At 58.3% G+C, this 25525-nt stretch overlaps 2 protein-coding genes across 2 annotated transcripts; both read right to left on the bottom strand.

The window, feature by feature from the left end:
- Positions 1–2135: 2135 nt before the first annotated feature.
- On the bottom strand, positions 2136–11307 carry LOC148162468 (beta-lactoglobulin-1-like). Its single transcript, XM_088018835.1, has 8 exons — positions 11209–11307; positions 10675–10814; positions 9962–10035; positions 8859–8969; positions 8213–8317; positions 2875–2975; positions 2263–2416; positions 2136–2176 (listed from the first exon to the last, which is right to left on the bottom strand). Exons 1-8 carry the CDS (start codon positions 11302–11304, stop codon positions 2136–2138), a joined length of 822 nt encoding a protein of 273 aa, XP_087874961.1. The 5' UTR covers positions 11305–11307.
- Positions 11308–13560: 2253 nt separating this feature from the next.
- LOC114204184 (beta-lactoglobulin-2-like) lies at positions 13561–20539 on the bottom strand. The gene is made up of 6 exons (XM_088018834.1): positions 20444–20539; positions 19886–20025; positions 19161–19234; positions 18266–18379; positions 17765–17869; positions 13561–13751 (listed from the first exon to the last, which is right to left on the bottom strand). The coding sequence occupies exons 1-6, from the start codon at positions 20537–20539 to the stop codon at positions 13561–13563; spliced, it is 720 nt and encodes a 239-aa protein (XP_087874960.1).
- Positions 20540–25525: the final 4986 nt, after the last annotated feature.

Below are 25525 nucleotides of genomic sequence, written 5' to 3'. Positions count from 1 at the left end.
CTTCTTTGTAGGCGTGCTCCAGAGGCCACTCGTCTGAAGAGCTGTCCTGGCCAACCCTGCCGTCCCTGCCAGGCTCCCTGAGCATTCAGAATTATTCCCACAGGAAAGACGTGGCCTCCCCAACACCCGCCTTGTCTCTGAGGGATGGGAAGGGTGTCATTTGACCTGGGGGGCGGGTGCTGTCGGGGCAGTCCGGCCACATTGCTGGCTGTCCTGGAGGCGTCACCTCACCCCTGGGGGCTCAGCTCCCTCCTCCCGGCCGGGGCTCCTCCCAGGGGCAACCATCCTCTGACTGAGCCAGGACCGTTCTCCCCCCTCTTCCCCCTCCACCGTCTTGGGGGGTGTGCTGGGGAGGGACGGCAGGAGGGCACACAAACTCTCAGGATGGCACTCAGACCCTGGCACGAAAGCAGGGCCCCATACGCCGGTTCATATTTCCCTCAAGCATCTCTCGCACTCTCTCCAACCATGGCCACTCAGACCAGACTCCAGCAGCCCTGCTGCCCGCCACCGTCCCGGGGCTCTCTGAGCTGCGCGACCCTGTGGCCGGGGTGCAGACGAGAGCCCGGAGCAGATGCAGAGTGGGCTTACAGCATGGAGAGGGCACAGGGAGGTCAGGACAGCCATGGGAAGGTCAGGCAACTCCAGAGTGGGGCTCAGGGGGGACAAGACAGCGTCCCTGGGGTCGCACCGCTGAGGATTTGAGGAATCAGCCCAGCGGGCAACCTCCCCTCCATGTGCTAGGGGACACTTGGCTCCCATGTCAGGGGTCCTGGGGCGTTTTCCTGAGTCTGTCCCCTCCTCCTAGGGTCCTGCCCCTTCCCTGTGTCCTCCCCTGGTCCCCCCAGCTGTCCACGCCAGGGGCCTGGTGAGGCGGCCGAGCAGCAGCATCCTGGAGCCTCATGGGGCCGGTGCTCCGAGAGTCTGCAAAGCCACAGGGTCACCGGGCTCTGGACCCTGCTCCTCGACCTCCCTCCCCGTGTGATCCCCGGCAGTCTAGTCTACAATGTGGAATTCTTTGATTCACTCTCCCCTTTTCCGTGAGTCGTGCCCACTGGAGCCAGACCCCATCTGGGTCACACCAGGAGTAAGAACCGGTCCGTCTGGGTCCGCCCAGGGGCGGCTGTGGGATCCTATCCCGTCCACACTCTGGGAAGCAGTGGCTGCCCAGATGGGCGCCCCACATCCCCTGGGGCTGTGAGGGGACGCCCCAGGAGCGGTAGGAAAGCTGGGGGACCGGTCAGCCCTGGGCTCTCTGAGGACGTGGCTGGGCTGAGCAGCTGGCCCCTGCCCCCGCCTGCGGGGAAGGGGACGTGACGCTCAGGCTGCAGTTGTCCGGAGCTTTGGGGTCAGATAGGATGTATGGGTAGGAGCCTCCTGCTTCCATCCTTGGATCTGGGTCCTCGTCCCCACCCCAAGCGGTGCCGAGTTGCTTTGGGGGTTTGCACGGTGGAGAGGACCCCCCCAAGTCACACGGAAAGCTGTGGACTCCTGCTCCTTCACGACGCCCCCCGAAGCATGTGAGTATGTGCTGTTGGGGGGTGGCCGGGGGCGGCGGTGTGAGGCCGGCAGTGAGCCCGGCCCCAGGCTCAGCTGGACCTGGGGGCCTGGAGACCAGAGCCGGGCCGACGGAACCATGAAGGGGCTGCAGACAGACTTTACCCCTGAGCCCAGACACCAAAGCCGGGGAGCAGCAGGGGGGTCTGCAGGGCAGTGACTGTGTCCATCGGGAGGAGGAACGGAAGAGCGGTCTAAAGCCCTGACGTGAAGATGCCGGCACAGCGGCAGACCACAGCCTGTCCCTGCATGGGCCTCCACCACCTGCCAGGCACCCATGGGCATATGGGGAGATGGTGACAGTGAGGTCCGCAGAGCCTTCCAGACTGTGTAGCCTGCCACATGAGTGACAACGTCACATGGTGCCCACCTTGCGGAAGGGGTGACCGCTAAGCTGTGTGCTGGGGTGCGGCTGGGTGAAAGGAGGAGGGAACAGTACACTGGAGGGTGGAACGGTGTGTGCGAGAGCCCTGAGGCAAGCGGGGGACGGCGGACTGAGGGAGCATAGATCTGAGGGGTGTGGGAATGTGGGGGGCGTGGGGAAGGTGAGGGCTCTCTGCGAGGTCACCCAGCCCAAGTCACAGGAGCTCCTGGGTCGCGTGCAGGATGTGGATTTCATCTGTGTGATGGCAGCTGGTGGAAGAGTGTGATTGGGGTGACATTTTGGCAAGATCCCTGGGCTGTGAGGCTGTCGGGGTCACTCACCCTCACCAAGGCCAGGCTGGCGGGGAGCATGAGATGAGGCCACGTGGGAGGCCAGCCTCGGAGCAGAGCAGCGGGGCAGCCGGTCAGCCTGCAGGGCCGGGGTTGGAGAGGCCTGGGGCTGGCGGAGCCCGGAGGTGGGGTTGTGGAAACTGCTCTGAGGGTGGGTGTCCGGAATGCTCCAGGAACCAGCTGTGTCCTAGAGAGCAGCTCCCAAGCCTCAGGTCCTTTCCAGAAGAAGTCGAAAAACGTACACAAGCTGGAAATGAGAAGACCTCTCTGCTGGAACAGTGGGACCGGGGCGTGGAGGGGCGGGGGGTGCGAGTGTGTGTGTTTGTGGCTAGGCCAGAGACTGGGGGGGAAAGGGTTTTCGTCCTGCCACTCCCAAATCTTTCCGACCCTCCCCCCTTCCATCTCCCCCTACCCCCTCCACCCCGGTCATACAAGTCATTGACTTCGGAGGTCAAGGCCAGAGTGTCCGCTGTGAGCTCTGGGCCTCAGACTGCCCTGACAGAGTCCTTTCCTAAGTACCCCCACCTCCCCTGCCCTGGGAGCCCGGGAACTGTCAGCCGCCCCCACGGACAGGCTTGCTGCTCTTCCCATCAGAATGCTCACCTGCGTCTGGGGGTGAGATGCTGTCCGGCCCTGCCTTTCCAGGTCCAGCATCACCCACAGACACAGGGGGACCAGCTCCGGGCCTGAGAGGTCACTAGCACCTTCACCAAGGGGGTGTCCCCATGGGCATCCAGGGTGGGACCTCAGATGACAGCCCACGGCTCCTCTGGGTCTTCCTCTGCCCTGGGAGGGGTCTAGTGTCTGCGTCTTGGGGTGGGTCCGGGGGAAAGGAGAGGTGTGCTGGGCGGGACGGCAGGCACGTGGGCACGGGGTGCACCTGACAGCTCGCACACGCTGGTCACTGTGCATGCTTGGCCTTGGCGGACCGAGGACAGTCACGGCCACATCAGAGGCAAACTCAGAAAGCTCTGGAGGACGTGTCCTCGCGATCTCGAGATCAAGCCCACACCAGGGATGTCACCGAAGGACTCTAATGAGGTCCACTTGTGGAAGTCCAAAATGGCTCTTTAGGAGAGGGTTCTGAATCTGGCCTACAGTTTCCTGAGTTAAGAGGCAGCCCGGCAAAAGCAGGACCGTTGAGCCTCGCAGGTGGAATTTCCCCGCCAGCATTTCTCTACTGTCTGGGCCATTTACTTCCCAGGGTTGTGTTCATGCAGTAAGAGGACTTGGGTGCCACCAAGCGGCCGTCCTAGGGACGTCAACGCCCTGCGCTGTGTGGGACCCACCAGTAACGTCTCCTTGGGTAGCAACGAGGTTCTGCATTTGAGTTACATCTTTAGGATTCAAAGTGAGAAAACCCATGAGAAGTGCTTGTTCGCTTATGGCCACTGAGGCCGGGGAAGAGGCAGCCCCTAGCTCAGGCTGTTCAGAAGCTGTAGAGCTTAAGGCACGAAGCCAACTTCTAATTTTTTAGAGATAGGCACGGGCCACAGAAAGTACCACAACAGGGTTGTCTCCGGGAGTGTGGGTCGTGGGGACTAGTGTCCTAGAGTGGAGTAGGGTTCTGCCATCAGGGCTCCCCACCCAACCCCAGGCCAGGCAGCTCAGCTGCGGGATTTCTGCGGAGCAGTTTTGATAATTAGGTGGAAGTGGACAGAAGCAGAATCTCTAGGGTGCTGTGCCGGCTAGCCGAGCAGGGCTGAGCTGTGATTTGGAGAAATGAGGCTCCTTCCTATGAGGGACCCCTGGAGAGCAAGCTGGAGAGGCCACTCTTTGCTGGGAGACTTTTCTGGGCTTGTACACAAATTAGGAAGGATTTAGCATGGTTTTAGGGACACCCCACTCCAGGTAACTGGATGTCAGTTGGGTGTATTTGTGTGGGTCTATTTCTGGGTTCTTTACTCTGTTCCACTGATCCGTGTGTCTATGCCCCTACAAATACCACAGTCTTGATTCTTTTGGCTAAATAATAAGATTTAAAATTTGGTAGACCAATTCCTCCCATTTTATTATTTTTTTTTCAAAATTATGTTAGCTATTCTAGTACCTTTGTCTTTCCATATAAATCTTAGAAAATCTTATCTCTCTCTAGAAAAAACCCTGCTGGGATTTTGGTAGGAATTGCATTAAAGCTGTATACCAACTTGAGGAGAATTGACATCTTTTACTCTGCTGAGTCTCAGTTGATGAACACAGTCAGTCTATTTACTTAGATGTTCCTTGATTTCTTTTATCAGTGTTGCATTGTCTTCAGCATACAGATCTGTGTATGTTTCATTAGATTTACATCAAAGTATTCCACTTTTTGGGGGGTGATTAAAACTGGTATTGTATTTTTAATTCCAGTGTCCGTATATCCATTGCTAGTATGTAGAAATGTAATTGATTTTTGTATGTTTATCTTATATCCTGCCACCTTGATGAACTCATTAATTCGAGGAGGTTTTTCTTTGTTTGTTTTTGTAGATTCCTTAAGATTTTCTACCTAGATAATTGTGTCATCTGCAAATGAGATACTTTTATTTCTTCCTTTCAGATTTGTATTCCTTTTATTACCTTTTCTTGCCTTATTGCCCTGGCTGGAACTTTCCGCACTCTGATGAATAAGAGGATTGGGGGCAGGCATCCTTGCCATGTTCCTGATTATTCATCATCCATTCATCATTCCCCATTAAGTACAGTGTTAATTATTTTTTTTAAAGATTTATTCATTTATTTGAGAGAGAAAGAGAGAGAGAGAATGTGTGTATACGAGTGGGAGGGGCAGAGGGAGAGGGAGAGAGACTCTCAAGCAGACTTCCCATTGAGCGCAGAGCCAGACACTCAGGGCTCGGCCCCACAACCCTGAGATCACACCTGAGCTGAAACCAAGAGTTGGATGCTCAACTGAATGTGCCACCCAGGAGCCCCTAAGTACAATGTTTATGCCTTTTCTTTCTTATTATTCTCTTACTGCACTAAGACATTCACCATGATGTTGAACAGGAATACTGACAGAGGACAACCATGCTTTGCTGTCAATCTTAGGGGGAAAGCAAGCAGTTTCTTACTATTAAGAATGATGTTAGCTGGTTACATTTGTTTGTTTGCTTGTTTTGTTTTTGTTTTTTTAAATTATCAGTTTAAGGATGTTCCCTTCCGGTCCTAGGTAGGATTGTATTTTATTTTCGGGTTCCTTCTAGCTGAGTGACAACTTCTGACCAATGGGTGGAGAAGAGGTGGATGGCTTGAAGTCCTCTGCATGTCTATGTTTTCCCTCTAGTGTGGTGACCAGCAAACTCCTGGGGGTGGCTGTTTGATCACCTGGATTCCCGAGTGGCCATGAGGTGCAGTATTTCTACTAATCTGTAAAGGAAATTGCAATAAACAAGAAATAAATCTGATGTTTTAAGCCACTGAGATTTTAAGGTTGTTAATGCAGCATAAACCAGCGTATATTGAATGACACTCTTGATATGTGAAAAGTTTGCCTCATGAAAGGGACAAGATACTTCTGAAATATATTTTAAAAAAATCGCCTGGGTGGCTCAGTCGGGTGAAGCATCTGCCTTCGGCTCCGGTCATGATCTCAGGGTCCCGGAATCGAGTCCCGCATCGGGCTCCCTGCTCAGTGGGGAGTCTGCTTCTCCCTCTGCCCCTCCCCCTGCTTGTGTTCCTTGTCTCGCTCTCTCAAATATATAAATAACATCTTTTTAAAAAAAACTTAAGAACAGAAATGTCATACAACCCAGCAATTCCACTTCTAGGTATTTACTTGAAGAAAATGAGAACACTGATTTGAAAAGATATCTTCCCCCTCACGTTCACTGCAGCATCATTTTAACAACAAAGACACAGCAGCTGCCTTGCCCTTCCCTAGATTGGATAAAGCTGTGGTGTACATACGCCCAATGGAATACTACTCATCCACAATGAAGCGTGAAATCTCGACTTTCATGACGACACAGATGGGCCTGGAGGTTATTAAGACAAACGTCATTTGATTTCACTTAAATGTGGAATCTAAGAAACAAAACAAATGAAAAAATAAGCCACAAAGAAAAACACAGACTCATAAACACAGAGGACAAACTGGTGGTTGCCAGTGAGGGGGACAAACCAGGTGAGGGGGATGAGGGGTACCGACCTCCAGTTATTAAGGAAGTAGGTCACAAGGGTGAGACACACCGCACAGGGAAGACCGTCAACGATAGTGGTAATAACTTTGTACCATGGCAGATGGTGACCATACTTACGGGGCGAGCATTTCGTAGGGTACGCAGTTGTTGAATCACTAGGCTGTAGCCCTGAAACTGATATGACATTATGTGTCAGCTATACCTCAGTTAAAAGTTTTTAAAAAATGTTTAAAGTTTTCCTTTTAGCCCAAACTGTAATTAATATTTTTCTAGAAATGTATCTATTCCATCTATATATTTAAAACAGTAATATTATACACAAACTTATGTATCTAAAACATTTATATATAGTTTTACATAAATAAAAATATGTGTATATATTGTTATATGTAAGTTGTTCTTGTCATTTAAGAAGGCCTTCTTCTGTGGCTCCATACCCTACATTAGTAACACTAAAAGTCTGTGGAGAACAGGTCTCCTCTGATCGCTCTTCCCAGACCCCCTGACCGGGGGAAACCTCTATTTGGTCCCAGCCCAGAATAGGTCGGTGCATATATAGGCGCGTGAAGCTCGATGCTCAGGCTTCCTGGGAGCAATCACCCTCATGTTTCTGAAAGACAGCCGTGAGGGGCACGGGGCTGCACATTCAGAAGAGCACAGACTTTGATTGGCGAGTAACTTATTTACGGTTTTCTATCGGTATTTATTAGATTAAGTGCCCAGCCATTTTTCACTTGTCCTTTGTGAAGTTGGCGTGGCACTCAGCATTTACGGGCACACTGCCCCTGCGGCCCTCTTATCTCGTTCGTCAGGTTTAAAAGAGACCCCCATCATGAGTGCTGATCCCCAAATGTCACCTGCTGTGGTGCCGAAGCCCGAACCCCACCCGCGCGTCACCCCCCGAGCCGCGCATCCTGCACGCATCGACCAAGAAAGACCCAGGCGGACTGCTGGCTGGTTGAGTTCTTTATTGCTGCGGGAGGAGTGGCTCAGAGCAGGGCACCCCAGGCTGGCGCCCCGAGAACCCCGTCCCCTGGAGGAGCGGGTCCCACAGGACCTGGGGCCTGGTCCCTCCTGATTCCTCTGAAGGGGGAGGGAGGGGACGATGTCGTCTCTGGGACCTGAAACGGACGCGGGCTTCCCTGTGATTCCTGGGGAGCCTGTTGGGCCCTCGCCAGCCCCTCCCAGGTGGGGGGTGAGGGACGGCCTCTCCACCTCAGGCTGAGTGGTGGTCAGCCCACACCAGCCCCCCACGCTTGCCCACACCCTTGCCCAGAAGAGGCCATGGGGACATCTGCGTGGGAGCTTGACCGGGACACAAGGAGGACATCCCAGAAAGGCCGCTGGAGAGAGTGGGCCCGCGGCCAGCCTGGCCCCCGTGGTCACCAGGAGGGACACCAGGTCCCAGCCATTCCTGCAGAGGGGCCAGGGCCCGACGGAGGGGAGCTGGGGGTCCCCTGGGACGCCTCCCACCGTGCACGTGCCCAGGACGTGGGGGCAAGGCTGGTACGTTACCCCAGGAGGCGGGTCAGGCAGGAGCTCACCTAGACGTGGCACTGCTCTGTGGGGGGAGGGAGAGCCGTGAGGGGGGTCACAAGTCGCCAGGACAGCCCTGGGCCCAGAGGGGCGTGGCAGAGGGGGTGGGGCCGGAGATCCCGCCTCAGGGGCTCTGCACCTCCCACCCCCCCTCCCCCAAGCTGGGGGGCCTGGGGAATGGGGGCCACCAGTGAAGGAAGGTGCTGTCCTGATGTCTCTAGAGCCCTGGCTGGGAGCCAGAGCTGGGACAGCACGTGGGGGAGGGGCTGCGGGCTAGAGCTCACCCTTGCCCTGGGTCAGGTCCGGGATGATCTGCATGTGCACGGGCAGAGTCTCGAGGGCTCTGTTGAATTTCCCCATGACCTCGTTGTCGACCTTCAGGGTCCTGGCTGCGGGGGGCGGTGGGTCAGTCCCTGGGCTCCAGGGCCCCTGTGCCCCCACCCCCTTCCTCCCAGGACGGCGCTGGGCGGGGGACAGGGCTCCTGCCCCGGCTGTCGGGCCTCCTGCTGCAGGGGCTGCTGACTTACGGGCCCGCGAGCCTCTGCGGCCCCTGCACCCATGGCCCTCTTGTGACCCGGGGAGCACCCAGTGGTACTGCTCCTATGACCATGAAATGTCACCTTACATTTATTTTCAGGATGCTACAGTTTAAAGACATTTTTATATCTGACTTGTTATTTGGTGGAATAAAAGAAACTCCGTTTGCAAAGGCTGTGAACCTGCCCGTTACATGGAGGTTGTCCCTGCCCCTCAGCTGGTGTCTGTCCCTTGTCACCAGCCACCCACAATCCCCAAGTTGCCACCTCTCTCAGCACCTGACCACCCTCTCCTGACAAGACCCTGGGGGACCCCCTTGGGACTCAAGGCTTGTCGGCCGCCCACCCGCTGGTCACAGTGGGGATGGCTCACTGCGGGCTCTGGGGGCCCTACCCAGGTACTGGCACATCAGTCTCTGCTCGGGGGCGTCCGTGTTCTCCATGCAGAAGAACAGGTAGTTCTTGTAGTCCGTGTCGAGCACGAAGATCTTGTTCTCCTCCAGATCTGGGAGAGAAACCAGGATGGGGGCTCTGGGGTCCTCCATGGCCACCCCTAGCAAGGCCCAGGTGAAGGGCTTCTCTGTCACCCCCACATGGCACAGGGAGCTGAGAGGCCCTGACTGTTAACTGTGGATCCCGCCAGAGATGCTGGGCCACCTCCAAGACAGGGCTCACTCATCATTCAATCCCGGACGCCCCCCACGCCCCTGTCCTGGGACCCAAAGTGGTTCAGAAGTGGGTTTTCACGCTGATCTTGAGGGAGGGGGCACCTCGGAGGAGAAGAGGACTCTCCGGGAACAGGGTCAGTTTGAGGGGGCGGAGCTGTGTCACCATGGTGATGAAGGGCACGCGGGGGCGGGTGCTGCCGGAGGCCCAGGGGTCCTGGGGGCTGCCAGGGGCACAGCATCTCAGGAAGTGCTGGCGTCCCAGCCCCCTTGCAGCAGAAGGTGCTGGAGCCCCTGTGGCTGACACAGGAAGTTTCCTTCCTCTGGTCAAGCCAGGCTTGAGGGCTGGTCCAGGACAGCCAAAGCGGGGTGCCGATCAGGCTGCCCGGTGTGGGGACAGCCCTGGGGGAAGCTGCCCCTGCCCCGGGCCTTCTCCTCTTGGCTTTAGTGAGGAATGTGGGTGTGAGCACAGGAGGGAATGATCCCAGGGAGGAACCCAGGGGCCAGGCTGGGGCATCATGGGGCGCCCTGACCGTCGGGGAGCCGGAGGTGTCTCACTCGGTGCAGGTGGCCTGGGAGGGCACGGAGGACGGTGGACGCAGATGCTCCCCGAGGCCCCGCCCACAGACGGGGAGCTTGGTCTCATGGCTTCCAGGGTCAGAGCAGCCCAGCAGGGACCTGCCCCAGGCCCCAGGCCCACAGCACCCAAGGTGGAGGAGGGGCAGTGAGACCTGGCACTGTGAGGCACCCCGAGGCTGGAGCGCAGGCCCCCTGCCCTGCCTGTGAGCCAGCGGGGTGGGGGTGCAGCGTGGCCCGGGAGCCTGGCACTCACAGTTGATCTTGAACTCAGCAGGGACCTTGGTTTTTTCTGCCACGACCTTCTGCTCAGGACACCTGCCGTCTTCCCTGAAAGAAGGCTCTCTGTGGGCTGGCTGCACAAGCCTTACTGTGCTAGAGCCAAACCACAGCTGGGGAGCAGAAGCCGGGCTCCAGGAGGGTCCCGGGCTGGAGGCCTGGGCCTGGGCTGCACGCACGGTAACCTCTAGAGCCGGCAGGTGCCCGGGGAGGGGGGAGACAGGGCCTCCACAGGGCAGATGGAACCAGAGGGAAAACGGGCTGGGAGTGCCCTTGAGCCCACAATCAGGGGTGATGATCTGCCTACAGCTGGTAATTGTGGGGTTTGGGTCCTTCTTTCTCCCCACCACACGCACCCAGCTCTCTCTTATACCCTCACCGCCACTCCAGGGACAGACAGGGCTCGCAGCAGGACCTGCCCAGGCCCCCGGGACCCCAGCCCCACAGCTGACCGGCCGGCCTCCACACGGGCCTCTCTGCGCACTGACCTGGGGCCGCCCTGTGTGGTCGGCCTGTTGGCCCAGAGCTCGGGGCGGGGGCTCCGAGGCACCGGGAACCACCCACAGGGCGCCGGCTCCCATCAGCACCCTGCCCTGCCCACCCACCTGCCCGCCCACCTGCCTGCCCACCTGCCCGTCCAGGAGCCAGGCCCTCGCTGGCCCCCATCCCCGGGGCAGAGGGCACACCTACCATTTGCGCAGAACGATCTCCAGGTTGCCCTCGGGGGTGGGTCTCAGCTCCTGGACGTACACTCTCAGGAGGGCGGTCTTGGCGTCCAGGAGGGAGATGTCACTGGCCGCTATGGCCAAGGAGTGCCACGTCCCAGCCACCTGCGGAGGGGGCCTTGAGCTGCCATCGGGGGCGGGAAGGGCCCCGGCCCACGGGGGGCTCACCTTCCCACCCTGGCCGGGGGCCCAGTCTAACTGGGGTGGCCGTCAGTGAGCTCTGGACGACCCTCGGCCATCGACCAGACACCGGGCTGCACAATTTCCACACTTGAATTAACACGCCTGTGTTCCCCAGGTGGGTCTGAATACACCTCATACGAGTTCCCTGGAACCTCCTGGATCTTGGGAAACCAAGTGACAAGCCGCCCTGAAGACGGAGAGCCGGGTGGGGGTTTCCCGATGTCATGGTTCTGCTCATGAACCCTGCCCGTGTACCCTGCTGCGGCCCCGCTGCCCTGCCCGCCCTGCAGCTCACCCCCACCCCAGCCATCCTCACCTTCTGGAGGTCCAGGTTCTCCATGGTCTGGGGGACGACGATGGCCTGGATGCCACACACGAGGGCCAGGCCCAGGGCGAGCAGGAGGCACTTCATGGCTGCGGCCGTGGTTGCGCTGAGCTCCCGGGAGTGAGGAAGGCCAGGCAGCGGGCTCGGGCCCTTATATGGGGGCGGGGGGGCCTCGCAAGCCAGCACCGTCCGGGCCCCCTGCCACGCGGTTCCCCGAATCCCCCATGGCTCGTCCCCAGACCCTCAGGGGGCTTCCCCCACCAGGACAATAGGAGGCCTTCTTCCTCTAAGTGGGAACAGGAAGGTCCCTGTGTCCCCGGGGCCTGGACAGTTCCTGGCAGGCCCCAGAGGGGAGGCTCCGGGGCCGGGTGGGTGCGGGCTGGCCACCGGCATCAGGAACATTTCCTGGGTCATGATCTTGGGCAACCACAGGTCAGAATCAGCACGAGGACAGCTGTGTCCTTGAGGGTGGGAGAGCCCCATGCCAGCCCCAGGGTCTGTGGACGACGTGTCCGTGGGTGGCCATCTGTCCTGCACAGGGGACAGACATCACCCACACGTTTAGCCCTCTCCTTCCTGCAGGCACCACCCACCCAGGGGCCACCCACCGTGCCCGGCCTCCCTGAAAGGCTGGTCTTTCCCCTGTTTTACTCTCCGTCTCGGGCATCAGCTCCTCCTCGGTCACCCCACCCACTCACTGCAGGAAGGGGGCGGGTGGAGTGGCTTCAGGTGGCGCCGAGGATGGGCCTGGCCGGCGGCGAGCCCTCTGCAAGCTCGGGCTGCTGAGTAACAGTAACGGGCGGGCGCCAGCAGGACAGTGGTGGCTGTGGTCATGGGGCAGGGTCACCCAGACCGCGGCAGGTCCCCTCGGGGCACGGTGCATGGGGGGGCAGCACAGGCAGTGTCCATGTGGCTACGTGTGATGGTAAAGGCCACCATGTCGGAGTCCTGAATCTGCTGGATCCCACGTTCTAAATCCTCTGACGCACTCCCTTGTGCGAGCCGTCACCGGCGACTCGAGAGCTACAGGGGTGTCCCCGACAGAAGAATGTGTCCTGCTGACCCATGTTGGCCGGCCAGCCCCCACAGGGGGACGTGGGAGCCCCGTGCCCCGAGCGAAGCCTGACATTCCAGACAGTGAACCTGCTCCTCGCTGGGGAGGCGGACCTCGGGGTGGAGGATGGAGCAAGGAGGGGGCCAGCCGCCTCCAGCGTGTCTTACGGAGGGGCAGCCTCATTCTCCCTATGGGGGGCGTCTTGGGGGGTGTCCCCATGCCCAGATGTGTTGGGCCTTCCCAGGCGGCCTTGCTACCCACGTGTCATGGTCAGCATCTTGGATGGAGGCTAGGGGTTCTCCTACACTAGCTCTGGATTCATCCCTGAGCCGGGAGGGAGCCCACCCACCAGCCAGACGGTGGTCCTGGGCCACTGGGCTCCCGTCCTGGGGGCGGGGCGGGGAAAGGAGGGGCTTGGGTGGCCACTCTGGCATGGCCCTCCTGCGGCAGTGGCGTGCAGAGCCCGAACGCCGCGGCCCCCGCGTGTCCCAGGGCAGGTGGTGGGTCTCAGAGAGGGCACCGCTCCTCCTCAGGGAGGCTCTGCACCCAGGACAGTGGAATGTGGACCACGGTTGTAGGTCTGCTGAAACTCTGTGGGGGTTGAAGCAAAGTGGGAGGAGTGGACTTTCTTGCCTCTCTGGTGGCAGGTCTGAAGTGGCCCGAGTGAGGCGGGTGTCCGGCGGGCTCTGCGGGGCGCGCCCTGTGCACAGCGGCCCCTCCGGCCCTCCCCACGCCCGCCTGCAGTCCCGGGACAGCTCACCGCGGTCAGCGCTTTCACATCTCACGGTGAGCGGCTGGCCGCACGCTGGGTTGGATGGCGTCCCCGCAAACCCATGTCCCCCCAGAACCTCTGAATGTGACCTTGTTTGGAAACAGGGGCCTTTGGTGCTGTGATTCGTTCGGATGAGGCACACGGGAGCAGGGGCTAATGTCTAATGTCCTTTTAAGAGAAAAAGGGCGCAGAGGGGGCCCAGGGAGGAGGCCGCGTGAGGACAGAGCCAGAATTTGGGGGAATGCACCTGGGATCGCCGCAGCTCCAGAAGCTGGAAAGGCCCGGACCCTCTGCGGGGCCTTCGGAAGGAACACAGCCCTGTCCACACCTTGACTGTGGGCTCAGGCCTCAGAACTGGGGGAGAATAAGCTTCTGTTGATAGAAGCCCCTGCCAGTGGGCCCGGCCCCAGGGGCTTTGGCAGGTGTCCACGGTGCCCCAGCTGTGAGACAGGAGGCCGTGCTCCTAAACCCCGCTTGGCTTCCAGAGCAGGGTCGCACAGCGCAGAGGGCGGGGTGGTCAGCCAGGGAAAAGCAAATGTCCCGTTTTCTGGTAAAGCTTGGGAAGCGCGGGTCCCACCAGCCGCGGGGGAGTCTGCCCCGCTCGGGTCTCAAGAGACGCTGTCGCGTTCCTGCCCATGGTGACCCAGAGCATCTTGTGCAGGACGTGCCCGTTCATCATTTCCAGGAACAGAGTTCCACAGAATTCCGCTGCAGAGACACAAAAGAGTAAGAAGCCGTGCCTGGCCTCTGGCGGTTGGCGTTGTCTGGAGTCGGGGAGACGGAGGCCCCGGGGGTCCCACTTTCCCAGGTCGCTGCCCCAGCGAGTGGGGCCTGGGAGGAGACTGGGCCCCTGCAGGCCCTTCCCCTCCTGCCGGGAGCCCCTGTGCTTTGGAAGTGGGCCGGGAGGGCAGGCCTGTCCATGCAGGAGCTGGGAGTTACTTCTCTTAGGCTGAACTCCTGGGGCCGGGGAGGGCCATGGGCTTTTATTCCGCAGAGAGCACAGCATACATGCCCTGCCCTGTCTCCCCGGGGCCCCCTCCCTGCAGCAGGGTGTCAGCAGGAGCTCATGAGAGCGAGTCTGTGTTTTGCTGGGCAGGACCGTGGTGGCCGGCACCAGGTGCCCCCAAGCATGCACAATCATGGGTTACTTTTCTCCTGGAAAGAACACCCTTCCCTGGTGGGGGCTCCCTCCCTGCATGAATCCTTAACAAACCTGGCGGACCCAGCGTCCCGGTGCCCCCAGAGCAGTGGGCACTCGATGTGTTTTCACTCACTGTCACTACTCACATCGCTATCATAGCACATGCAATATAATGCGCCCAAATAGTCCCCAGTGTGTCACCAAACAGTGTCTCTTTGTTTTAATAGATTTTTAATTTATTCATTTGAGAGAGAGAGAGAGAGAGCACGAGCAGGGGGGGAGTGGGAGAGGGAGAAGCAGGCTCCCCACTGAGCAGGGAGCCCGATGCGGGGCTCGATCCCAGGACCCCGGGATCATGACCTGAGCCGAAGGCAGACGCTTCACCGACTGAGCCACCCGGGCGTCCCCACAAAGCGTCTCCTAAAAGCCAGATTACTGCTGGTGTGGAAGGCAGTATGGCAGTTCCTCAGAAAAGTAAAGAGAATTACCAGATGATCCCACAACTCCAGTCTGTACCCCATAGATCTGAAGGCAGATCTTGAAGAGGTATTTGCACACCCGTGCTCACGGCAGCGCTCCTCACCACAGCCAAGGGGTGGAAGCAGCCCCAGCGTCTACCGGCAGGTGAATGGACAAGCGAGACATGGTCCGTCCACACCGTGGAACATTATTCGGCCTTAAAAAGAAAGGAATCGTGACACCTGCTACTACGTGGATGAAGCTGGAGGACGTGGTACTGAGTGAGATCAGCCCGGCACAGAAGGACCAATCCTGAACGATCCACTTCTGTGAGGGACCCAGAGGAGTCTGGTCCATGCGGACAGTAGGATGCCGGGGGCAGGCGGAGGAGAGACATTGCTGAATGGGGACGGAGGCTCCGTCTGGGAAGACGACCGCCTTCTGGGGACGGATGGGGGGCACGGCTGCACAGCTGTGAATGCACGGACGCCCCTGGACTGTGCACATAAAAATGCTAAGGTGGTGTAACTCGTGTTATGTATATTCTGAAATAATTTTTAAAAAGTCTACAAGTCTCCATCTTGAGAGGGGCTCACTCTGTTTCCTCCGAGGGCACCTGAGCCCCCTGCTCTTCTGCAGAAAGGCCAGCGTGGACTGCCCTGAAACCTCCAGCTAGAACCTTCTTGTGCCAAATAGTCTTGGGGTTTGCACCAAAGCTTGGTGCTCACTGCTGGTGAAGCCTGGTTCTGAAATGAGCCCAGTGTCAGGCCTGGTCTCCCATGGAAGGGGGGTGCGTCTGGAGGCGGCTTCCCATTGGAGGGGCCCCCGTGGGTCTTTTCGGCGGCGGCCGGCACTGGGTAACCTGGTGTCATGGGAGGGACTCTGCTTTGATGCAGGCAAGGAATGAGCCGCCCTGGCCTGCCTTCTGCTGCCCGGCCAGCATCAGGAAACACCAAGCTGCCGTCACCTTCTCTAGAGTGGGGGGACCCACGATAACCTGCCACTGTCCGATCCCAGGGCCCTAGACCAGACGGCCTTCCTCGTGCTCCTGCCAGGGTGGTGGTATTTTCAGGCCTTGTAATTGTGGGGCAGCAGGGAGGAGCGTGGAGGTGGCTTTGCTGACTTTCAACTAACAGCAGCGGTGGAGGAGGGGCCCAGAGGGAAGCGTGGCTGTCAGCACGCCTCGGGCTGGCCCTGAAGCGGGGGCCCAAGGCCCTGGTGGGCAGCGGGTGGTGGTGGTGGCCGCGGTGGGCCCACAGCTGGCGGAGCCCGAGCTCTGTGTGTGTGCGGACAGACACGGCTGTTTTCTCCTCGCGTCCCACCGCCACCAGCCACTCCCTGTCCTCTCCACGGTGGTGACGGGGCCCGCCCCGCCATCCCCGGCAGGCTGGCCTGCAGCCCGCGCTCCTGGCCACAGCACCCACACCTCACTGGCCCGTGGGCCGCGTGGCCCTCTAGAGGACCACTAACGAGTGCGGAGCTCAGGCTCTGTGCCAGACGCCCTGCACTTCCTACCGGCCTGTGGTCAGATCCCATCACTGGTGTCTCCGGGGCTGGGACCCGGGTGTGTTCCCTCCAGAGGAGGTTTTGTGTCAGGTTTAGAGCTGGGGCTGGAGCCGCAGGGCCTGGGGGGCTGTGTGCACCTGGGGCTGGCAGCTGCCCGGCCGCCCTCCCTCAGTGCGGACGGAGGGAGGCTGTCCTCCAGGGGCTGGGTGAGGATGGAAGGAAGGCCCTCACACCAACAGTCACATCGGGAGTGCAAATGTCGGGACGTTTTCCCACTTCTCTCTTGGGGGGAGCAGGTCACCTCGGTAGCGGCTCCCCTGCTGGGGGCCCGGAGCCCTAACAGGACGGGGCGGGGGGGCCTGTGATGCTGCTGTCTCTGCACCTGTCCGTCCACAGCACAGGCTGTGTCCCCTCCCTGCCCTGGAGCTCCAACACCCCCCACCTCCAGGATGGCAGGAGGGCAGGAGGTACCAGGAAGACCCCGGAGACATTTCTTTGTCAAGAAATGGAACTGAAAACTTAGGATTCTCCAGGTGTAGCACCCTGTCAGCACGTAGGGCTTCCATGTCCCGGGACGAGGAAGATGCCACACGCACTAATGATTTCACACTCCTTACGCTGGGGTGGGGACCATGAGGGGTCCTGCTGGCACCCATGCTGACACCCACGCCCATCCCCCGCCCGCGCGTCACCCCCCGAGCCGCGCATCCTGCACGCATCGACCAAGAAAGACCCAGACGGACTGCTGGCTGGTTGAGTTCTTTATTGCTGCGGGAGGAGTGGCTCAGAGCAGGGCACCCCAGGCTGGCGCCCCGAGGACCCCGTCCCCTGGAGGAGCGGGTCCCACAGGACCTGGGGCCTGGTCCCTCCTGATTCCTCTGAAGGGGGAGGGAGGGGACGATGTCGTCTCTGGGACCTGAAACGGACGCGGGCTTCCCTGTGATTCCTGGGGAGCCTGTTGGGCCCTCGCCAGCCCCTCCCAGGTGGGGGGTGAGGGACGGCCTCTCCACCTCAGGCTGAGTGGTGGTCAGCCCACACCAGCCCCCCACGCTTGCCCACACCCTTGCCCAGAAGAGGCCATGGGGACATCTGCGTGGGAGCTTGACCGGGACACAAGGAGGACATCCCAGAAAGGCCACTGGAGAGAGTGGGCCCGCGGCCAGCCTGGCCCCCGTGGTCACCAGGAGGGACACCAGGTCCCAGCCATTCCTGCAGAGGGGCCAGGGCCCGACGGAGGGGAGCTGGGGGTCCCCTGGGACGCCTCCCACCGTGCACGTGCCCAGGACGTGGGGGCAGGGCTGGTACGTTACCCCAGGAGGCGGGTCAGGCAGGAGCTCACCTAGACGTGGCACTGCTCTGTGGGGGGAGGGAGAGCCGTGAGGGGGGTCACAAGTCGCCAGGACAGCCCTGGGCCCAGAGGGGCGTGGCAGAGGGGGTGGGGCCGGAGATCCCGCCTCAGGGGCTCTGCACCTCCCACCCCCCCTCCCCCAAGCTGGGGGGCCTGGGGAATGGGGGCCACCAGTGAAGGAAGGTGCTGTCCTGATGTCTCTAGAGCCCTGACTGGGAGCCAGAGCTGGGACAGCACGTGGGGGAGGGGCTGCGGGCTAGAGCTCACCCTTGCCCTGGGTCAGGTCCGGGATGATCTGCATGTGCACGGGCAGAGTCTCGAGGGCTCTGTTGAATTTCCCCATGACCTCGTTGTCGACCTTCAGGGTCCTGGCTGCGGGGGGCGGTGGGTCAGTCCCTGGGCCACGGGGCTTTGACGACCTCAGGGAGACCCAGGGGCCCCGCCCAGGGAGCGAGTGCAGGAAGGACACATCAGCGTCCTGAGGTCAGCTCCCAGGGTGGCTTCCGGGGCTCAGCCCACCTGCCTGCAGGGTCCCTGTCCCCTCCCCTTCCTCCCAGGACAGCGCTGGGAGGAGAGGGCTCCACTCGTAGACAAATCCCCCGTCTTTTGCCTCAGCCCCCACTCGGCCTGTTAATCGTCCCCGAGTCCCTACACTGGCTCAGGACCGATCACCTTTGCTAACATGAGCCACGGGGGCTGGGAGGCAACCCCACCCCCTCCCGTCCCCAGGGACCGGGGTGAGCGCCCCTGCAGGACTCCGTTACGCACCCAGGTACTGGCACATCATGCCGCTCTCAGCGGTGGGCACGGGGGCCTCCATGCAGAAGAACAGGTAGTGGGTGTAGTCTGTGTCCAGCACGGAAATCTTTCTTTGCCCTTGGTCTGGAAAAGAGGCCGGAACAGAGGCCTGAAATCTGTCTTGGTGCCCCTCCAACCTCCCTCATGTCTCAGGCCACTTCCCTGACCCCAAGGGCACACCCCCTCCTCCCCAGGCCTCACCTCACCCCACAGACTTGGGAGAGGGCGGGTGGGCCCTGTGGCAGGGGAGGGCCGGAAGCCGTGGGGAGGCCCCAGGGGCCTGACCCAGAGGAGGCCGAGGGCAGGGCGGGAGGCCGCTGTGCCCCGGGGGACAGGGCCGGTGGGGTATAGAAAGGCTGGAGGCGAGGCGGGTGAGGCCCAGAAGGTTCCAGAAGTAGGTTCCAGGATCGAGAGGCAAATGCACAGTGTGTTTATGCACAGGTCTGGCTTCTGTGGACATGTGTAAGGAGCCACAGGCCGCTGGGCTCCGAGCAGGGAAGTTTCTGCACGCCTGCCCTCAGATGCGTCCCTGCACCCACCCCCACCTGCATGGTCGCACAGATGTCGCAGCGAGACAGATGCTGTTCCGCTGTCTTCCCTCGCCAAGCAGGGGGTGCAGGGGCCAGGGGGACTGAGCCTGCCCCAGAGGGAGTGGGGTCCCCGGACCTCATCACCCCGGTGAGTGCCCTTTGTGGTCTAGGCGCAGGAGAAGCAGGGCCTGACTCTTCCCTGCTGCTGGGATGTGGAGGGGGCTCAGAGCGGGTCCCCAGCGCCCAGCACAGGAGGGGGCACTGCTTGTCCAGGGCCGCCTGGGTGGGGGCTGACTGGGGGGGTGGCCCCGCAAGCACGGGACGGGGGCACTTACAGTCGACCGTGAACACGGCTGGGTCCTCAGTCTTCTGGGCCACGATGTTCCCCTCAACGCATGCACTGTTTTCCCTGAAAAGCCACAGAGTGCTGGGATCCTCCATGAACCCCAGTGTAGGGACGGGAGCCGGCTCTAGGAAGTGTCACACGCCCTGTGGACACCCAGCTCCGTCTGGCCCTGGGCCAGCTGAGAGCAATGCCATGAGGGGTTGCCCCAAATGTGAGTGGCCCTGTGGCCCTGAACAGGTGATTCAGGCGAGTTGACAATGGGGCAGACAAAGCCAGCCGGGACACCTGCCTGGTGGTGGAGGGCGTGTGTCCTCCAAAACTGACCCTCTCTGGGAGGGGCTGGGTTACAGTACTTCCAAGGACCTCATCATGGGTCACACTCAAAGTTCCTTGAGCCCCCGGCCCCCACCCCAGGGGCAGACAGGGCTCGCAGCAGGACCTGCCCAGGCCCCCGGGACCCCAGCCCCACAGCTGACCGGCCGGCCTCCACACGGGCCTCTCTGCGCACTGACCTGGGGCCGCCCTGTGTGGTCGGCCTGTTGGCCCAGAGCTCGGGGCGGGGGCTCCGAGGCACCGGGAACCACCCACAGGGCGCCGGCTCCCATCAGCACCCTGCCCTGCCCACCCACCTGCCCGCCCACCTGCCTGCCCACCTGCCCGTCCAGGAGCCAGGCCCTCGCTGGTCCCCAACCCCAGGGCAGAGGGCACACCTACCATTTGCGCAGAACGATCTCCAGGTTGCCCTCGGGGGTGGGTCTCAGCTCCTGGATGTACACTCTCAGGGGGGCGGTCTTGGCGTCCAGGAGGGAGATGTCACTGGCCGCTATGGCCAAGGAGTGCCACGTCCCAGCCACCTGCGGAGGGGGCCTTGAGCTGCCATCGGGGGCGGGAAGGGCCCTGGCCCACGGGGGGCTCGCCCTCCCCCCCCCCGGCCTGCTGGCTGGTCTCCTGCGCACGTTTCTCAGGCAGAATGGCGAGTGAGTCAGGACTTGGCGCGTCTGAGGATCACCTACCACGTGCCGATGCCTGTGTGCAGTTCTTGCATGTTTGCAACAACCATGCTCTCCACCCCAGCGCTGTCCTGGGGAAGCTCCCACTCAGGGGTGCGTCCCCGTCATAGGTGACCACCCCAGGAGCGAGAGGGAGACACGGAGGTGGCTAGAGCCAGCCCTCAGGGGGAAAAAGACGTGCCCTAGCTCTGTGCTTCATTGATGTCTGCCTGTCCTCCGTCCGCCGCCCTGGCATCCCAGCACCCACCCCACATGCCCGTACCTTTCTTATATCCAGGGCCCTCGTGGTCTGGGGGACGACGATGGCCTGGATGCCACACACGAGGGCCAGGCCCAGGGCGAGCAGGAGGCACTTCATGGCTGCGGCCGTGGTTGTGCTGAGCTCCCGGGAGTGAGGAAGCCTGGGCAGCGGGCTCGGGCCCTTATATGGGGGCGGGGGGGCCTCGCAAGCCAGCACCGTCCGGGCCCCCTGCCACGCGGTTCCCCGAATCCCCCGTGGCTCATCCCCAGGGTCACAAGGACATTATCTTCCAGGACAGCGTGAGGCCCTCTTTCTGGCACAGTGTCACTGACTTCCCCTGAGTCCAAACAGGAAGGCCCCTGTGTCCCCCAGGCCTGGACAGTTCCTGGCAGGCCCCAACGGGAGGGTCTGGGATGTGGGTCCAGGCTGGCCGCCAGCATCAGAAACACTTCCTGGGTTGCGATCTTGGGCAACAACAGGTCAGAGTCAGCACTGAGGACAGCTGTGTCCCTGAGGGTGGGAGAGCCCCATGCCAGCCCAGGGTCTATGGACGACACGCCGGTGGGTGGCCATCTGTCCTGCACAAGGGGCACACTTTTTCACACCCCTGGTCCCTCCCTGTGCACACCCAGTTCACACAGCTGTCCTGAGCGTGCACGCCTTGGGGCTGGACGTGGCTATTTGGTCTGTTGTGCTCCATGGGGACCCCCTCCTTGCCCCTGCATGGCCATCTGGGCCCACAGGTCATCATCTGGGGGCAAAGGCCGGGCTCTCAGATGTTTGGGCAGACGAGCAGCATGCAGAGTGTCCAGAGGACTCCGGCGGTAACCCCCACAGCCCTTGCCCTCCTTCCCAAGGCCACCATCAGCGGGTTCTAGGTGCCCCAAAGCACGGGCAGCCTGCTTCCTTCACCCCCTTGCAGGTCTGGGGGTGGGGGTGGGGGCTGCAGCAGCGTCAGGAATGCAGGTGGGCAGACAGCAGGCCCCCGGGCCCAGGTGGGTGAGCGCGTGGCTGGCAAGCTGACCAGCTCCAGCGAGGGAGGCAGACGTGGGGGCGCAGTGGGTGAGGAGGGGGACCAGGGGACCTGGGACTCAGCAGCGGGCCTGTCAATCAGGAGCCCAAACTGGAAAGAGCACGGCCTTTATTTTGGGGTCTCAGACAGGAGCTCGGGGAGCACAGGGTCCAGAGTGACAAAGAAGAGTCCGGCTCATGCAGGGAGAGCCAGGGGTTTTGATGAGAGAGAGGGAAGGAGTAAATACACGAATAGAGGGAGAAAAGAAGAGAAAAACCCGGCGCGTTTGGGGCTGACCAGCAGGGCCGCTTCTGATTAGTATCTTCCTGATTATTTTTTCGGTGCTCACAAACTGCACCGATCAACTTACTGTCCTCACACGACCCGCCTGCAGGTCTCTCTAGTGACGTTTTGTGAGCACCGGGTTATAAAGCCGGTTCCGCTGCCGGCCCAGCTCGGGGGCTCATTAGCCATTGTCAACAAAGCGCCCTCTGCATCCATCTTGGATTCTGTCCCAACAGCTTCCCCTGCATTCCCTGCCTTACTTTGAATTTTGCCCCAAGTCCATACCTGCAGTTCAGGAACCCACCCTGATACCCCCACCCCATGCCTCTGAGCACAACAGAGCGGCAACCTTCCCACCAAATGCCTTTCTGCAGCATGCCAGTGGGCAAACCCATCCTTCCTGTTCAAGACAAGGTTTAGGGACCCTTTTCTGAGGGGGGCTTTCCTGAAGGGTCCAAGTATTTGGGGCCCATACTGTCAGGGCCTGGTTTCCCTATGGCACCCTCGACACCTTGCACATATCCACATAGGCGGGTGGAGATTTACACCATACTGAATATGAGCTTTGACAGACGCCTTGTGATCCTTCTGAAACACAGACGACGGGAGGCCTGGGAGAAGCTGCTATGAGAACATTTCCCACTTACCACCACATCTTCCTAGGAGGCTGCAACGAGAGAGTGTCATCTCCTCCCAGGTTCTGATGCAGTATGAGGCTGCCTCTCAGAGCAAAGCTACTTAGCTTTGTCTAGAAGGGTCTTCTCAATAACGGGACTTCCCACCACTACTGTTGCATTGCCATATCCAGATCCTTCTGGATCTGGTGTCATCCTGTAAAACAAGAGACAGGGGTGTTGGCACACTTGCTTATCTTGCTTTTGCTATCAATGTAAGTAATACAATTTCTGAATCTAGGAGGGGCTCATTGTTTCTTTACCAGCTGAATCTGTCAGCCTTGCTTGACACATGTATCTGTCATATCACCAATAACACCATTTGATCCATATTTGTGTAGCAGAAACAACTGTTTTGCATTTAAAGTTACCTGTATTCTGTGTAGTAAATCTCTGTAGCATTCATCCCAGAGTTAACTGTTCAAGGGACTCTACGGAGGCAGTGTTGAGATAGCAAAGATTGTAAAAACAGGGCACAAAAGGAAAAGGAATGAGGGATAGTGGATGGATGGATGGTAGATGGATGGTGGATGGATGGATGGTGGATGGTAGGTGGTTGGATGGATGGTTGGCTAGATGGATGGATGGATGGTAGATGGATGGTTGGAGGGATGGAGGGATGGTAAATGGATGTTTGGATGGTTGGTTGGATGGATGGATGAATGGCTTCCTTAACTCATATTGGATAGGCCATTTACATTCTCATTCTCACAATCCCTCCAACTTTCCAAGGTGCTTTCATGTCCATTGTCACTTTTGTACCTCCCCTCCCCCATCAGCTTCCTGTGCAGGTGTCAAAAATGAGATAGAATATGCCAAGTCCCTGACCTATATTTACTCACAGTTAGTAACCAAGGCTGGCCTTGAGTCCGGGGCTGTTGAGGTCAGCCGGAAGCTGGTTCTGGGATAGAACATCACGTCCCTCTCCCAGGGCCCTCCTCAACCTGGTGTTGGGCCATCTTCCTGAACCCAGGGTGAGCCCAACACCTGCCAGATGCTGTAGAGTCCTCAGGCACTTCTTCACAATGGATCTTTTTGTCTCACTGGCCCAATTTTTGGCTCCATCTGGGACTTCCTAATAACCCAAGTGACGCTGGATCTGATAATTAACTGAGTGGGGCAGGAAACAGGTGAACACCATTCAGTGTTAGGGCTACAAGTGGTAATTAGGGACTAAGGTGGTGCTGAGAAATATTTACAAGGAGAGAGTCAAAATAGGACTCAGAATCCTGAACTTGGCCCTGTTAGTCCCCAGGCTTTCTCTACCTAACCAGAAACACTTGACCCAAAGGATAAACCAGGGCAGACACCTTCTGACACTTCAACTCATGTTTTAGGATGATCAAAATTGGATTTTACCCTCTTTATGAGCTAGACCAGTCTATGGTTCTTCTTACTGCAAGAACATGGAGATTGCAGGGCAACTCTTGGATGAAAGAGAAAATTGCAGAATATTTAGAAAATGAAAATGAACACATAACACATCAGATTCTGAGACATCTAGGTAAAGTGGCACTCAGAGGGAAATCTGTTGTCCTAAGGATAATTTTAATAAATAAAAAGAATGAAAATGAATTAATTAGCTATATCACTCAAAAGTTAGGGGGAAAAACAACATGACCATAAGAAAGGATAAGGAAGAAACAGCAAATATAAAAGCAGAAGTTAGTGAATCAGAAAATAGAAAAATGGTATATTTGGTCAAGTGGTCGTTCTTGAGAAATACCAATAAAATAGGGAGCATTTGCCCTAGTCAAGGAAAAAGGGAAAAGGGAATATACATCAAATAATAAATGCTATTGGGAAAATAACCACAAAAAGAGAAGAAAGTAAAGAACCATTTGAAGGAAAAGTTTACTTACCTCATGGGATAAATAAAAAGTTGGATAAAATAGACAGTTTCTAGAAAAATATGTTACCCAACCTGACAGTGAGAGAACTATAGAGTGTTAATGGACTAATTTTTTAGAAAAAAACTAGAAAAAGGAAAAATAAGTTATTAGGGAGGTATTTCCCTCCAAAATACCAGTTCAAATAGACATGCAGGGAAAATCTAGTATGCTTTTAAAGACAGCTAATTTGAATGCTAAAAAAATAAGGAAACTTTCCAAATCATTTTTATCAAGTTAAGACTTTGTTTCCAAAACCTGCCAAGAAATGTACAGATCAATCTCAGTTTTGAATATCAGTGTGAAATTACTAAATGAAATATTACCAAACAGAGCACAGTAACGCTTTCAGAGGGCAATACATAAGAGCTTCATTCCAGGATTGTGAGCATAATTCATATTAGTAAACTTTTTTTATTTAATTTTTTATTGTTATGTTAATCACCATATATTACATCATTAGTTTTTGATGCAGTGTTCCATGATTCACTGTTTGTTCATAACACCCAGTGCTCCACGCAGAACGTGCCCTCTTTAATACCCATCACCAGGCTAACCCATCCCCCCACCCTCCTCCCCTCTAGAACCCTCAGTTTGTTTTTCAGAGTCCATCGTCTCTCATGGTTCGTCTCCCCCTCTGACTTACTCCCCTTCATTCTTCCTCTCCTGCTATCTTCTTCTTTTTCTTTTCTCTTAAAATATGTTGCGTTATTTGTTTCAGAGGTACAGATCTGTGATTCAACAGTCTTGCACAATTCACAGTGCTCACCATAGCACATACCCTCCCCAATGTCTATCACCCAGCCACCCCATCCCTCCCACCCCCCACCACTCCAGCAACCCTCAGTTTGTTTCCTGAGATTAAGAATTCCTCATATCAGCGAGGTCATATGATACATGTCTTTCCCTGATTGACTTATTTCACTCAGCATAACACCCTCCAGTTCCATCCACGTCGTTGCAAATGGCAAGATCTCATTCCTTTTGATGGCTGCATAATATTCCATTGTGTATATATACCACCTCTTCTTTAGCCATTCATCTGTCGATGGACATCTTGACTCTTTCCACAGTTTGGCTATTGTGGACATTGCTGCTATAAACATCGGGGTGCACGTACCCCTTCGGGTCCCTACATTTGTATCTTTGTGGTAAATACCCAGTAGTGCAATCCTGGATCGTATGGTAGCTCTAATTTCAACTGTTTGAGGAACCTCCATATTGTTTTCCAGAGTGGTTGCAC

This window comes from Eumetopias jubatus, unplaced genomic scaffold (genome assembly GCF_037043125.1).
Source record: "Eumetopias jubatus isolate StellerSeaLion01/CBP00866 unplaced genomic scaffold, mEumJub1_p1.0 scaffold_15, whole genome shotgun sequence".
NCBI lineage: Eukaryota > Metazoa > Chordata > Mammalia > Carnivora > Otariidae > Eumetopias > Eumetopias jubatus.
This window is presented reverse-complemented; position numbering and strand designations above follow the sequence as displayed.

Excerpts from the sequence above, each read along its gene's own strand:
- LOC148162468 (XM_088018835.1), bottom strand. The coding sequence starts at position 11,304 with ATGAAGTGCCTCCTGCTCGCCCTGGGCCTGGCCCTCGTGTGTGGCATC. Across the intron at positions 10,036-10,674 it reads GAGATCGTTCTGCGCAAATG|GGAAGACGGCAGGTGTCCTG; the intron begins GTAGGTGTGCCC and ends GCCTTCTTTCAG. Across the intron at positions 2,417-2,874 it reads CATCTCACCCCCAGACGCAG|AGCAGTTTCCACAACCCCAC; the intron begins GTGAGCATTCTG and ends ACCCACCCTCAG.
- LOC114204184 (XM_088018834.1), bottom strand. The coding sequence starts at position 20,539 with ATGAAGTGCCTCCTGCTCGCCCTGGGCCTGGCCCTCGTGTGTGGCATC. Across the intron at positions 18,380-19,160 it reads AGCCGTGTTCACGGTCGACT|ACCAAGGGCAAAGAAAGATT; the intron begins GTAAGTGCCCCC and ends CCTCTTTTCCAG. Across the intron at positions 17,870-18,265 it reads CATGATGTGCCAGTACCTGG|CCAGGACCCTGAAGGTCGAC; the intron begins GTGCGTAACGGA and ends CGCCCCCCGCAG.